Source organism: Acomys russatus, chromosome 1 (assembly GCF_903995435.1).
Source record: "Acomys russatus chromosome 1, mAcoRus1.1, whole genome shotgun sequence".
Lineage (NCBI taxonomy): Eukaryota > Metazoa > Chordata > Mammalia > Rodentia > Muridae > Acomys > Acomys russatus.
In genome coordinates, this window is record NC_067137.1 from 33,331,963 (window position 1) to 33,347,788 (window position 15,826).

Sequence of the window (15,826 nt, forward strand, 5' to 3'; positions counted from 1 at the left end):
GGCTATCTTCATGCTGCTTTCCCTTAGAAAGACAGCATGTGTCAGTAAATAGAGCATATGTCTGTAAGCATGTGTGAGCTGCTCAACCAATTTCTTCCACACAGGCTGACCCTGGAACAAAAGGAACTGTGCCGCTGTAGAAGGAAGTTACTAACCTTCTTAGATCGGCTTGCAACATATAAGGTAAGGAATGACGTTAGGCCACCAGTTATGCTCAGGCTCTGTTCTTACACATGCCATTGCTGCCTTAGTGTCTGATATTTTGGTCTTTGATGTTACTTATATGAAAAAGTTAATTTTTTGAAATGTCAGGTTCTCTAGTAGACTGGCTTTGGTACAAATTGGAAATTATAAAAGTCCAAGTTGTTTTGTTGAAAAATATAAAAATCTAAAAGTTGTATTTGGACTAGAGAATAATGTGTTTCTGTGCACATGTGCTTTCTAGATCTACAGTCCGTTTAGTTTACTGTGTATTTACTAACAGGTAGTGGCGCTGAGCTGACTTGAAGGTGGAACCTCAGGACACACTGAATTTCAATACTCACAGGACAAATACTGTCACCCATGTTAATGATTCGCTAGTGGACTGAGTTTGGTTGGTTGATGCTTCCTTGCTATTAGAGCCACTTTTGAATTTAGTAGCAATATACTTATTAGTTCTTTGGGAACTCAAGAACATATGTCCTCGGGTTGGGCTTTTTATTAACATTGCATTGTACCAGATTAGATAGTGTTAAGCTTGGAAGCAGAAGCTGGGTACCTGGTGGCCCATGCTTGTAATGATGATAATTTTTTGGAAGCTGAGGCAAAGGAATTGTCTTGAGTTTGAGGGCAGCCTGGCTGTAGAGTAAGACTTTATCTCAGAAGATAAAAAGAAACCAAAAAAACTTAGTAGAAATGAGACACCTTTTTTTTTTTTTGCGTGCGTGCGCACGTGTGCGTGTGTGCGTGTGTGTGTGTGTGTGTGTGTTTTGTATGTTTGTTTCTGGTTTTGTTTTGTTTTGTTTTCACATGACCCTTTTAAGCTGCTCAGGTTTCTTCTTTTCCTATCTGGGGAGAGTCAATGTCTCATTTGTGCTAGGCAACTGTCCTGCTGCCGAGCCCTGTGCTTCCTAGCAGGTGCTAACCTGAAGTCTGGCTTCAGAGACCACTTCCTCATTCAGTCCCCTGAGCCTCTCCTCTGTGGCTACACACTCTTGGCCCATGGCAGGGGTGGCCTAAGAATGCTGAAGGTATTTAACATTTGACCATGCATGTAACCTAAAGCTTTGATTCTCCTATGCCTTTAAATATTATCAAATGAAACACTAAAAGAAAAAATGATGCTGGCAAACTGGAAATCACACATAGAAGAATGAAATTTGATCCGTATCTCACCAAGCATTTAAAAAAAGAAAAAGAAAAAAAGCCAGGCATGGTGGCTAAGTAGCAGGAGGCAGAAGCAAGTATATCTCTGTGAGTTTGAGGCCAGCCTGGACTACATAGTGAGTTCCAGGACAGCCAGTGAGACATAGTGATATATTGTCTCAAAAAACCAAAAAAACCCCAACACCAACAGAAAAGGAAAACGAAGAGGAGGTGGAAGAGAAGGAAGAGGAGGAGGAGGAGGAGAAAACATTAAAACAGAGTTCTTGTGTGATTCTTAAGAAGGAGCATATAATCTAATATGGAGAAAGCTGTGATGAGTTCATTGGCTGCAGCTGCCTTGGTGGTTGGGTGCTCATATTCCTTTAAAGTGTATTCTTTTCATTTTAGTTCTGTGACATCTCAAGGTAATATTAAGAATAAACATATTGGGAATTGACTATGTCTGTACAGTGTGGTTCATTATTTTCATAACTCACTTTCATTTTATCAGATCATAATATCTTAGAAAAGATACTTAACAGTGTTGAGTTTCTGCACTTAATTTTCTTTTATTATTCATTGGCTATTGAATTGCTATTCTCCATATGACAATAGCAAGTGTATTATTATTATATTATGATAGTGACCTTTAAAATACTTTTGAGACCACTCTCTTTTGGAAATTAACCTTTTAGAAAGTAGATTATTTGGATGAACTTGGCTACTAAAGCTCTAATGAGAATGTTCAGCTGTCATCCTCGCCAGTTACACAGTGGTAGATTTAGGCTTTGCATTTTCATCAGTAGGCATGGCTAATGTTATTAATTCCCCGTAAATAAGATAAAAGGGAATTCATTTACATTTTACCTAGGTGCTTTCTACATGCCAGCTGTGATGCCATTGCTGGACACAGGGAGACATATGAGCAGCAGTTTTCATGGCCTCCTTAGGATACAGACTTTAAGTGATGCTAACAGTATGAAGAGTCGAAGCAGAGGAGAGAAACAATCTGAACTCTTCCTGGAGATGCCCAAGGGGCCTCTTTAGGGAAGTTACCATCAACTGGTCCTTAATAAGCAAAGGCCGATTTATAAGAGACAGGAGGGTAGAATTCAAGAGTTTTGTCTTTTTCATTTTCTTGACTCTGGAGCTCAGCAGGACTCATTGCATACTTGTAAATACTTGTCAAAAGGGCCAATGGGTACAGAGAGTTCCTTCAAAAATAGCCTCACAGTCCGTCAGCCATTGTCCTATGTACTTAGCCCTGATACTTAGGTAAATTTTTAGCTGTTCTTTAAGGCAATCACTGCTATTCTTGTTTTGTGGGTATTAAAACTGAGATTTAGAGAGGTCAGTAGCTTGTCCAAATAAGTTGAAGCGTGAGCATAAGCTGGTTGGAGGCAGGGCAAGTGTGTTGTTAGCTGCATCTCCAGTCTGTCTCACAGTGCCCCCAGGATGTGGCGGACACTGAGCCCTCTGTGTTTCCTGAGTGAATGAAAGGTTCATTTGCGTTTAACATCCCTCAGGGTAACAGTGGTGACACTCATGTCACATTTTCATGTAGAGATGGCAGATACTCATAACAGTAGCCGTGCTAACTGTTGCTTATTTGTTGTTGTCAGGTGGTTTGGTGTTGTCCTACAGAAGTCAATTTAATTTTCACTATTTCATTTATTTGTAGATCTAAAATGTTAATAGCACTTATAACAAATATAGCCCCTAAAAAGATAAAGTACTTTAGTTAACAGTCAATAGTTGAAATAAATTAATTTGGGCCTTATTTATTTTGGCAGGCAGAGGTATAATGAATTTTAATATTTTCTTGTCACCATATTTGGAAGCCTATTTGTTGTCACTGTTTCCCTCAGGAAATCCTCGGGGCGCCTCATGCATCTGAACAGAGATATGATGCTGAATTTTTTAAGAAGTTCAGAAGTCAGAATATTGTTCTCTCAGCAAGAACGTATGCTCGGGTAATTGCTCTTTGTAAATAGAGTAATTATGGTTATTAGCACTAAATCTTGGAGCTGTGTAGTTAATGCTAGTGCATGCACATACTATTACACTCTGTCTTTTGTTGTAATATTAACAACTGTACCGAAAATGGAATTATATTTTAAAAATATCACTGTTAAGAGTTTTAAAATAAATAATTTTATAGTGTTAAATTGAGAAACATGAAAATAAGGAAAAACAAAGGGTATTTCAAAATAAGTTTTGAATGTTGGCATAGAAATGAGTCTTTTATTTCTGAACTTCATAGTAGACAGTTTTGCCTTGTATTTCATACAGGAAAGTAATGTGCAAGCCCTGGAGATCCTGTTGACATACCATGGCTCGGATCTCCTCCCTCATCGCCTTGCCATCCTCTCCAACTTCCCAGAGACCACTTCTCCACATGAATATGCTGTTTTGTTGCCTGAGGCTTGGTATGCTACTCTGTTTCATCAATTATGATTGTGTGTGACTAATGGTAGACACCTTACATTAAAAAAAAAAAATCTATCAAAACTTAGGTGAAAAAAAAATGTAGTTAAAAATGAGCAAAAATATATTTATGAAAACAGAATCACCTTCACATGGACTTGTTTTCTGCCTGAAAACAATGCCTTGGCTAACTGTGCCTGCTTGAATTAGTTGTTTTCTTTCAGAAATTGAGCTGAAGCTTTGATAAGACTAGGAACCCTGCCATGTCTGCATCCTGCACTGCCCACAGCCTTTTCTCTGATTGAAATCACAGATCTAGCCAATGGTCAGAATATTCTCCACAGTTGAGTGGAGAGTGTGATACGACTTTCTCACGTACTCTGGTGCCTCACATTTGACCATGTCCCCTGGAGGGGGAGACCTGGTGGCACTCAGAGGAAGGACAGCAAGTAGCCAAGAAGAGACTTGATACCCTATGAGAATATATAGGGGGACGTAATCCCCCTCAAGAACAGTCATAGGGGAGGGGAATAATGGGAAAATGGGGCGGGGGGAGGAATGGGAGGATACAAGGGATGGGATAAACATTGAGATGTAACAAGAATAAATTAATAAAAAAAAAAAAAAAAAAAAAAAAAAGAAATCACAGAGACAGGAAAGGGAATTCAGAATACCATCAGGTGGACTAATGCTCTTCATTTCACATTAAGGGCATCTCGAGAGCGTAGTAGCTCTTTTTCTTTATTTTATTTTTACTCTTTGTTTTACGTTTGAGATAAGAGTCTTAATACAGAGCCCTCACTTACCTGAAACTCACCATAGAGAGCAGGACATCCTCCCAAGTGCAGTGACTTCTTAGCTCTTCTTAAGGATGGCACCAGGGTGACTGTGTATTTCTGTCCTTCCATTGAAATAAGAGACGACAGGTGTCCTTAGGAGATTGGAGGAAGCTCCTTGTGATGATCCAATGGCCAGAAAGAGAATAGGGCTTGTACTGATTTATTAGTTATGGAATGTAGGAATGAAAAGAGAGCCAGTCAAGGATAGCTAGCAATTAATACTAGATCAATAGAGGTAATATACAAGAGAAAAAAGTCAGTAGAGGAAGAGAAGTAAGAACAGGCAGGAGAAGGCAGATGCAGCTCCAGGCAGGATGGAAGCAGAATGCTGGAAAGCAGTGCACTCACAGAAACCAAATCAGTTCCAGCCCCGAGGGCTGAGACAAGGAACCCAGCCCCAGGCTGGTCTGTTCCCTTTGGCAGATTCAGTCTTAGAAGACAGGGGGATTGAACAGAGTAGAGCACAAGGCAGAACTGAATCAGTAAGTCTTCTCTGAGACTTTGCCTCAGTGCAGACCTGTGTCACTGTGCTTTTCCTTCTTGGGCTCAGAGAAGACCCTTTGTAGTATTAGGCTTCTCATGCTAATCTTTGTGTTTTGTCTTGTGACCAGAGTGAGTACTCATGGGTCAGACAGTGGGTACTCTGTTTATCTGGGATTTTATGTGAGCAAATTAGATATGTGCTATTCTTTTCCAGAAAGTACCCTAAAGAAAGTTGTAAGTACTCACTTGATGGCTTCTGAGTACCATGCAGTGTGCTTGCCAGTTCTGGCAGTCTTGGCCCTTGCTTACAACATCTGTTTGTCTGTCCCATGAGCCTGGGAGGATGCCTGCTTCTCTCTCTCTTCAGTCAGACTGCTCTCAGTGGGTGTGATAACGTAAGGACAGAGGTGCTGATGTGACTGTAACAGCTTATCACAGTGCTGGTCCCTGAGACCACAGCACCCAAGCACAGAACTTACCTCTGGAGTACGCGCTACACTGGCCAACCTGGGATGTCCTGGTTAGCCGATATTTTTGTAAAGATTTATTTTTCATTTCAATTTTGTATGGCTGTGTGTTTGTGGGTGTAGGTATGACTTGTAAATGTCTATGGAGGCCAGATGTGTCTGATCCCCAGCAGCTGGGATTATAGGCGGTTATGAGCATCCTGACATGGGTGCTGGGAGCTGAACCAAGGTCCTCGGGAAGAGCAGAGAATACTCTAATTACTGAGCTGTCTCTCTAGTTCCTATTTAGCCAGTTTTAATTGATCCAAATTTTATCATTCATGTGGCTGGGAAGCATCCTATTTTGTGTTTTATATCTTAAATCATCAGATGTATTTGACATTGATGAAATGTGACCAAGTGGTGTAAAGCTTTGAAATTACATTTTTCTTTGTCACAGGTGATGTATCATTTTATTAGCTACCTATCTATGTCATTACATTTTATATTCTGATTGGCTGTTTTGAAGCCCCAAAGTGACATTTCTTAAGATTCTTTGTTAGGATCTTTGCTTCATAGAGACAGACATCACATAAATGAGCTTTTTATTTTTCATGAGTTGAGACTGTATAGCACATTTAAGAAAGAATTTTCTTTATTTTAATCTAGTTTTTTTTTAACCACTCTTTCTTCCTGTGAAACCTTTTCAGGATGATGACTGTAACCTGATGAAGAGGTAATGTGTATGACTCAGTTGTCTCTGGATGTAATGCAGCTAAGGGTGAGAGTGCTGGCTCTCAGTTGCCTAAAACTCAGGGTCTGGGTTTAGTTTCTTAGCTGCACTTCCATTGTCTCTCATGTAAATGGTGTAATTATAGCATTGTTGTTAGAGTGAAGGGAAGAAGAATGGTCCTGTCTCAGTTGGCATTTCTAGTGCTGTGATAAAACACCAGGAACAAAAGAAACTTGGGGAGAAAAGGGCTTATTTCCTCTTCCAGCCTGTAGTCCATCATCCAGGGAAGTCATGGCAGGAACTCAAGGCAGAAACCTGGAGGCAGGAACTGAAGCAGAAGCCACAGGAACTTCCCTTGCTGGCTTGCTCTGATGGCTTGCTTAGCCTGCTTTCTTACACACTGAAGGACCACTTGTCCATGTATGGCAGTGCTACAGCAGGCTGAGCCCTTCTGCCTCAGTTATCAACCTGGAAAATGTCCCACCGGCTTGCCTACTGCCCACACTGATGGGAGAGTTTTCTCAAGTGAGCTTCCCTCTTCTCAGATGACTCTCCCTTATATCAGATTGACAGAACTAACCAGAACACATACATGAAGGAGCCACTGAAAACAGTGCCTGAGTGCCTGCTGTTAGAGTTATTAACATAGAGGTGATTCCCCACTAAGGTCCAGCCTTATGTACTTCCAAGACACTGTGTAATACTTACTGGATTAGACTTCCTCTTGGATTAAGTTTATATTATTAGAAACATTGGAAGGAAAATAGAGAATTCTTGTGTTCTGTTAGTCTAGATTCCCATCTCATTCTTACATATAGAACGTGTTTTTCAGAATATAAAATCATTGAGTTATCATTTCTACTGTATTGTGACATATGCATCACTAAAAATCTTTGCACTATGCAGATCATTCAAAGAAACTGTAGAAACTTCAGGGCATGCTAGAGAAATGAGGTTAGTGGCATTTGGAACATTGATGGAAGGTAAACAGCCAATCAAACTTATAGTATTGTTTGTTATGTATGAACTGATACACACAAGGCATAGTACTAAAGCATGGCACTGATGGGAACAGAGAAAGACCTTCTGTTCAGAAGCCAACATCAGGACACTTGCAGGTTGTGAGTTCTAGTGACATGGAAGGAGGGTGACGGAAACCTGATGGAAACTTGAAATTCCAGAATGGCTGGAATAGCATCTCATGTACTTGTTGGAAGAGGGGTACACATGCAAGTGGGAATCAGGGTGTCTGGTTGGCTGAGTGCTATCTTTTGTTCATGTGCCCCAAGGATAGCTGGGAATACAACTCAACATAAGACTGCAAACTTAGGCTTAAAATACTGGGAGATTTTTTTGGTTGGGAACTATAAATTGAAAGTATAGCTCTCTAGTGTGGACTTTGTAGATGGTAACATTTTGTCTCACTATCAAAAGACTGAGCATGCCTGAAATATTCTGCAGAGAAAATTTTTCATCAGCATCATGAAATAGGCTACCTATAAGTTGTTGCCAGAATATCAATTTATGGGGGTACGTTTGCATTTCAAACCATTATAGCCAACTTATTATTCAATCCAATGAAGTTTACAGATTTATTTATCTAGTGTTTTACTAATCCCTCCCCCCACTTATTATTGGAAGAGCCTGTTTAAGGTTACTGCATTGCACATAGATCTCATTTATTTGCATTTTTAGAAGTTACTATTTTTAACATTATTTTATGTATACAAGTTTTTGCCTGCTTATATGTATACCACTGGCATGCCTGGTGCCCATGGAGGCACTGGAGTTACAGATGGTTTTGCGCTGTCAGGTGGGCACTGCGAATTGAACCCAGGTCTGCTGCAAGAGCAGCAAGTTCTCTTAACCACTGAGTCATCCCTTCCTCCAGTACCCTTTCTGTACTTTTAGCACATGGAAGTAAGTTATGTATTGAAGTGTCTGTCAGTTGTGAAATTCTATGACACATTTACTAGTTAATAAAAATATTCTTTATAATATATTCCTGAATAATCACAAGAATAGACTGAATATTTATTTTGTATTATTAGTACAAAGTATTTATAGTGTAAGTGCTGAGATTTTTGTTAATGGAATAGTATGTCTGCAGCACCTTCTCCATGTGATCCAGGAAACTGTTACTGTGGCAGCGTTGCAGTGTATGTGTCTGTAACTATGGAAATTTAATGAGATTACTTGGCAGTTGAAGGTTTGACTCTGAAAAGTGTGCTGTCCCATGCAGAAGGGCTGTGAATAGTCACTGCTTTGCAGATGTTCCCTTTTTCTTTCCTGATATTGTGATGATTAATTATTGAGTCTCACATTTCTGATAACTATTTTCATCTAGTTCCCCAATATGCCATATCATCAAGGGTAAGTGTAAACAATTTTACAACAAATTGATTATGTCAAATTGATTTGCCTTATATTTTAAATCAATATAATTTTTGGTGGGGAGAGTTGAGACAGAATCTTGCTATACAGGGACTGGGCTTGCCTTGAATTCATTGTGCTGCTCAGGCTATCCTCAGGCTTGTGTTCCTCCTGCCTCAGCCCCCTGAGCCCTGGGATTATAGGCATGCACCACAATGCCTGAATCTAGATAACTGATGTAACGTTATCACTATATCATTAACAATAACCTGCAGTTCTCTGAAATTTAATACTTGGAATATTCTCAATGAAGTCACTATTGACTTCAGGAAGTTTTTATTTCAGAAGGTAAAGCATTATTGTTTTTATTTCCCTTTAAAAGCAACAGAAGATCTTTCCACAATTTTTTTCCATGGACATGATTTTATAGTTTTATAAGTATTCTGGAAGGTTGTTTGCCATAAGGAATATATTAATGTTATCTTGTAAAGCAGATGTTCTTTTTAGTTTTAATATTTTTTGTTGAAATTCATAACTAGTCATGAGTATATATGAGACTGATTGAAAAATTAAGATATTTTAGAATTATTTTATTTTATTTCTTTTGAAAAGATAGCTTAAAGAAGACAAGCCATATCACTTCTCAGCCTTTTGGTTAAGATCCAGTGAAGATGACAGATAACATTTTGCATTTTTCATGAGCAATTTTAGCTAGTGTTTGTGTATAATAAACAGGTATTATATTATTTTGGTCAGGTAGATAGAAATATGAATACAATATGTTCTCCTTCTCTGGATAAATTATAATCTAGCAGGGAAGGCTAGTGAGATAGGTACTGATATGACTACCTAATAATCTATGGAAGTTGAGAGCATGGAGTGAACCCAATGGCTCTGTGGGTAAAAGCCCATGTTACCAGGCCTGATGACCAATGTGGAAGGGCAGAACTGACTCCCACAGGTTGTCCTTTGACCCCTGCACTTGAGCCATGGTAGGTGCATGCCCAAATACATACATGTATATACATAAATAATAAAATATGAGGAATACAGATAGGTTTAGAGATAGGAGAAATTCTTTTCCATTGCAAAGGAGGATGAGGAAAAGCATTCTTGGAGAAGGCAAGGTTTGGATCTAAGCCTTCAAAGTCCAGTTTGTGACCCTGGAAAGTGTGAGTAGAACAGGAGTGGGTGGGATAAATATTAATCACAATGTGCTCATCATATCCTCCATTAACCCCTTAGTGGAGAATGAGTCAGCAGCCAGGTATATTGGCTCATATCTGTAATATTAGCCTTTGGTAGCCTGATGAATGGAAAGTGCATGCCATGAGTCTGAGAATAGCCTGGGTTTCAGCGACGAACAAAATGTACTTTCCATCGAAGAAGTACGAAATTTTAGTTTACTTATGTTTTATGTAGCCTAGTCTTTCCATTAATAATAGTTTTGTCCTGAAATTTTTAAAAGTTTATTGTGTGTTCTATCCTCACCATATTTTCACTATTGTAATGAAATATTGCCTATGGTAAGATCACATTACATCTTTTTATTTTTGATTCTCAAAGAAAATATAGAAATGCTATTTCCTTTAGAAATGAAACTTTCATCACTTGTCTTCTAATTGAGTTCCACCTTAAATAAAATGTCTCTGAGCTGCTGTCAGCAGAGAGAAACGTGGCTGTATATTGTGTTTGTCTTACCTCGTGGCCTCTGAGGCAGTGGATAGAAGAGAGGAGCATCCTTTATAAATGGTCTGTGCTGGCCATTTCTGAAGTCAAGAACTCATGCTTGTGTCAGGGAGAGTGTCCTGATCCCCTTATCTATCTGGCCGCGGGTCTGGCTGGAGGGGTAGTTGGCTTGTGCCTGCATTCATTCTTGTCTTCCTGTTACTTAAAGGGAAGATGGGTTCTGGCCAATTTCTCTGATTCAGAAGACAGAAATTAATATTTCAAACTAAAAGTTGCAGCATTAGCATCCTGTCGGTATTGCTGATACTAGCTGTGTGGAATTCTGTTACTTAAAATTAGCATGTGATGACTGATTTATTTTCTCTTATTCAAACATTTCAAAAATGAAGTTAGAACATTTGTTTGTAGTTTATATTCTTTGTCTATGTGTGTGTCTATGTTTTGGTTTTTGAGATGGTTTCTCTGTGTAGCCTTGGCTGTCTTGGACTCACTTTATAGATTAAGCTGGCCTTGAACTCACAGAGATCTGCTTGCCTCTGCCTCCCCAAGTGCTGGGATTAAAGGTGTTAGCTACCACGCCCTGTTGTAGTTTACATTCTTCTTTTGCACATAACAATTTTTATGGTATACTCTTGAAATAAGCAGAAAAGGGATTATCATCAAACATTTCAGGGGAAGTCATGACCCAGTTGAAATTGGAATTAACAATGAATTATATTTGTATTATTGTTTTAGAGTAGATGTAACTATTGCCATATAGTTGTAATGTGACTTAGTATGAAGCCTCTGTTTTCATTTGAAACTGAGGTTGAGAGGGTATCCGCCCCACCTTGCTAGTTTTTAAGCTGATGCCTTCCCCTTAAAAGATGAAGTTAGTAGACCCAGTGTTATTGATTGCAACAAAATTAGACTTTTCATGGAGATAAGACTTTTCTTTCCTTACTCATTTTTGTATAAACTTGAGTGACCTTACCAATGGTTTTAGAACATATAATCCTTAAATAGAGTGGAAGAATTCTGAATGGCTGAATTGCCTCAGGAAAATGGTTCCTATAATTCTTTTTGATCACACAATGTCTTTGCTAGTCAAGATTTCATTAATATGTAAATACTTGTCAGTAACAGCAGTTTGCCTTTATCCTACTATATTTAATTAACATATAAATAACCCTGGGAGACACTTTCTTCAATTTTTGATATAGGCAAGCCTGTTTAAACATTGTATTTGTAATAAGAAAAATGCTATCAGGTATCAAACTCATATTTGGTAATAAAATATGCATTAAGGTGTTTTGATTCAGTGTATATCACTTTATTTACTCTTAAAACTTTGGATACGTGCATAAAAACTATAGAAAAAGCCCAGGGCATCTATAGGCTGGCCTCATGACCAGGTGATCAATCTGGAGAGATGGTGGTGTGTTATCATACAAATTGCAGAGCTTTTGAGTTCAGAGTTCAGTGGGGTAGACCCTTGCTAGCCTGATTACTCTTGGAAACTCCACTCCCAAGCACTTCTGTGGTGTTCAGGGGATAGTGACAGTGCTTACAGTGAGGTACGTGCTTACAGTGAAGCTGAGGAGCTCTTTTTAAAAATTAGGTTCAGCTCTTCATTAGGTGGTAATAGTGGAAGATACGTTTATTCCAGTGATATCTCTACTCATTGTTGTTCCTTGTTTTGTTGACATTAATTATCTTATATAGAACACTCTTAATTATATAACTGACTCTTTTGGGAAGTTCTGTAGTGGAAATCCAACTGGACTTTGTGTCTTTTCCTTAAACTGCAATGATATTTTTTTCCCAAACTAGTATTCTGAAATAGTCAAATCATTTCAAAATTAAAATTTCATTTTTATAAATCTTTTTAAACATTGAGCAGGAAGACCAGGACACTTTGGAAATTATCACTGTGGTGATACAGTTTATAACAATAAGCTATATTATTATATTGCTATAATAATAAGCTATATCTTACAATGTTAACCAAAATAATATGTATCTTATATTTACTACTTTTCTGGTGTGAAAAATAACAAAATGCTCATAATACTTAGTACTGAACACTTACTGTGTGCTGGGAGCTATTTAAGAGCTTTATGTGTATTAGTTTAATCATCTGCAAGCCCAAACTGGGAATGAAGCAGGTCTCTTTCTGCTGTGAGTGGTACCTGGTTTTGTGATGGGTTTCCCACTGAGTGTATGATCAGCTTGACTTGTTTAGTGGTGATAACACCAGTGTAGTTAGACATGTGGGCCCAAATTATCATTATTTTGGAGGCTTTATTTACTAGAACATTTTCTTCTTTGCTAAATAATAGAAATAAATTGAAGTCTACATCTTAAAACCAATGCATAAGAGGTAGCAATTAGTAGCAGTACACTGTCTGCCCAGCCTTTGTCTCAAGGCATATAACCTGGACAAAAGAACTTCTGGAAGTGTGCTCTTCATACAGTTGGCTTGAAATAAAACATTTATATTTAGTTCAAGAAGTATTTGGTTAGAGGATTGTTGACTATAATAGAACTTATTATATTCATCCCTTTCCTGCTGACAGATAAATGCTACCTTCAAATGAAACCAATGTAGTTAATAATTCAGAAAACATGCGAACAGGGCTTCAATACAAAGAATCCTAAAGTCAAACAAAAGCAGCCATTGCTTTGTAAAGAGAAAATTTCAGTTTACTAGTTGTATTTTTTTTAAAAGTAGGGGTGATTCATTTAAAGTTTGGACTTCAAATGGAGGGTGAAAAGAATAATATGAAGCAAAGAAGGCATATGTACATGCAGCTTTGTATTTCTAGAGCTTGGCTTAAAGGCTTCATGATTCGCCGAGCTTTCTACAGATCTTGTAGCAGTGTAGGATTTCTAGTGGTTTGTGGACTGTAATTGCACATAACTCAGTGGCAAGTGACTTACATGGTTAATATATTAGAGTAAAGCGCTATGGTTTCCCTCTAAATTTCCCTAAGTTTCATCTTGTCGATCTTGTGCGTCAGTAAGTGGTTCTGACTTGTGAAGAATGGCTGGGTGCTGCTTTCCTCTCCTGTGACAGAAGATTGACCAGGGACACTGAACAGAAGGAAGGTTCATTCCGGCTTTTCAGGGGGATGCACTCCATTATTATGGGAAGGAATGAATATGCAGCAGCTGCTTGTATCATAGCATTCAGGAAGAAGAGGGTGAGGAGTAGAGTGAAGACAGAGACACAGAAAAAGGCAGAGATAGATCGCCCACTGTTCTCCAGCAGGCCCTACCTCCTAAACGGTTCTACATTTTCCCTGAGCGGTTGCCATCGTCTGGGGACCAAATGTACCAATACATGAGCCTATGTGGGCATTTCATCAGAGCTGTAGCAGTCAGTTTGAAAGATGAATCTGCTTTTGTCCTCCCTCCCATGTGACATACAATGAAATGCCCACCTGCCTTCAAAGCCAGTACACACAAATACTCCAAGCACTTGTGTTCCCAGCTGTGGAACTTTGCCTTCCATCAATATAACAATAAGATTAGGATGCCATTTCTTACCTCACTTTGATCTATAAGTCTCACTGGCATGTCTGTTATTATGAATAGACTATTCACTTCTGTTATCATATTGTAGTTCTCACCTTTTATATTATCCACAAGAATATTTAAATTTTTTGTTGTTCTATTAATTATTTAATTTAGTAAACACATATTGTTTAGAGTCTGCTAAATGCCAGGCAGTGCTTTAGTTGCTAAGGAATAGCAGTAGACAAAATAAATAAAAACTCTGCTGTCATTGTGACTTTTTGAGTTGCTGTGATAAAATACTCTGGTAAAAACAACCTGTGGGAGGTGTTTTATTTGTCTTTAACCCATAGGAGGTTTAAGCCATCATGGCTGAGAAGTCAAGGTTGCAGGAGCTTGAAGCAACTGCTCATGTTGAATCCACAATCAGGAAGCAGAAAGTGGTTGATGAATGCTTGTGTTCAGTTCATTTGCTCTTTTTCTTAAGGTCCAGTATAGCAGCCCAGGGAATGGTGCCACACGCAGTGTCTGGGTCTTCCTACCTCAGTTAACCAAATAAAGATACTTACTCAAACATCCTGAGAAGCCTGTCTTCCAGTAATCCTAGTGCTCAAGTTGACATGTGAGATTAGTCCTTAAACCTGCCTTGAAGGGGTCTTAATTCTGGTTTGGGAAGAGACCTTCCATCTCTTAGATGTTATCTGAGGTAAAATTAAGAACTTACTGTTCTCTTTTAGCTAATACTATGACATTCTAAAAGGGATTATAAAATAATTTGTAGTAACAACTGCAAGAAATCAAAGCAACAAAAAGAAATTTTGCTTTCTTTGGCTTTTTTCCTTTGAGACAGAGTCTCATTATATAGCTTGAGATTACCTAGAATGTGTTGTGTGTTCAGTGTTAATTTTGCATTCAAGGTGCTCCTGCCTGAGGCCTGTCATGGGCCTGTAGCTATGCTTGGCTTTTGTTTTTTATTGTGTAAACATTGATGATCAGAACTGAAATTAAGCCATATTTGGTAGAAACTAATTTCCTAGATGACTAGTTTATTGGAAGGTAAAGGAAATAATATAGCTGGCTTTGTTAGATTGGTGACTGAGTGCACATGAATTAAAAGCATTGCATATTGTTTGGGGCATAGCAAGAGCTCAGTAAATGTTGAGTGTTGTTGCTGGTCATTGCTGTCAATAATAAGGAGGAGAGCTGGTTGTGGTTTGATAGTAAACTAAACGCATCATCACTAACAGGGCTCTCTAGATCTACCTTTCAGTGTAGGCCTCTGAGCAGAACTTATTTTTACTGTTTTAATGGGGTTATTATTCATTTCATTCAAAAAGACCCATGAGGACTAGAAATGATCATAATGAGTGGATTAACCCAGAAGCAGAAAGACTCACATGGTATATACTCACTTATAATTAAGGACTAGCCCAAAAGGCATGTCCCACAAAAGTCTTCATTTAGCAGGAGATTGGGATAGATGTGTGGACAGACTACTGAGACTCTAGGTAAGAGGAATATAGGAGATGAGGAAAGAGAAGGACCCAGAGGATCCTAGAAACCTACAAGAAGAACATCGTGATGGGTGGATCAGGGCCCAGGGGTGTCTGCTCAAACTATTGCACTAACCAAAGACAATACAATAGTAGGCTTCGAACACCTACTCTGATCTACCCAATGGACAGGACGTTCTCCACAGTTATGTGGAGAGCGGGGCCTGACTTTGACATGAACTCTGGTGCCCCATATTTGGCCACCTCTCCTTGGTGGGGAGGCCTGGTGGCATTCAAAGAAAGAATAAGCAGGCTACCAAGATGAAACTTGATAGCCTATGACCATATAGTGTGGGAGGAGGCCTCTCTAGGTCATAGACCTAGGGGAGGGGAATAGGGTGAAAGTGGGAGGTAGGGAGGAATGGGAGGATACAAATGATGGGATAGCAATTGAGTTCTAATCTGAATAAATTAATAAAATTAAAATAAAAAAAAACC

At 38.7% G+C, this 15,826-nt stretch overlaps 1 protein-coding gene across 1 annotated transcript in view; it reads left to right on the plus strand.

Annotated features, from left to right (window-relative positions):
* Positions 1-15,826, plus strand: part of Nbas (NBAS subunit of NRZ tethering complex) — a 302,722-nt gene that overhangs the window by 70,922 nt on the left and 215,974 nt on the right. The window contains exons 19-21 of the mRNA XM_051143481.1: positions 105-183; positions 3,216-3,320; positions 3,640-3,776. Coding sequence (XP_050999438.1) covers positions 105-183; positions 3,216-3,320; positions 3,640-3,776 — 321 coding nt within the window. The remainder of the gene's footprint in view (positions 1-104; positions 184-3,215; positions 3,321-3,639; positions 3,777-15,826) is intronic.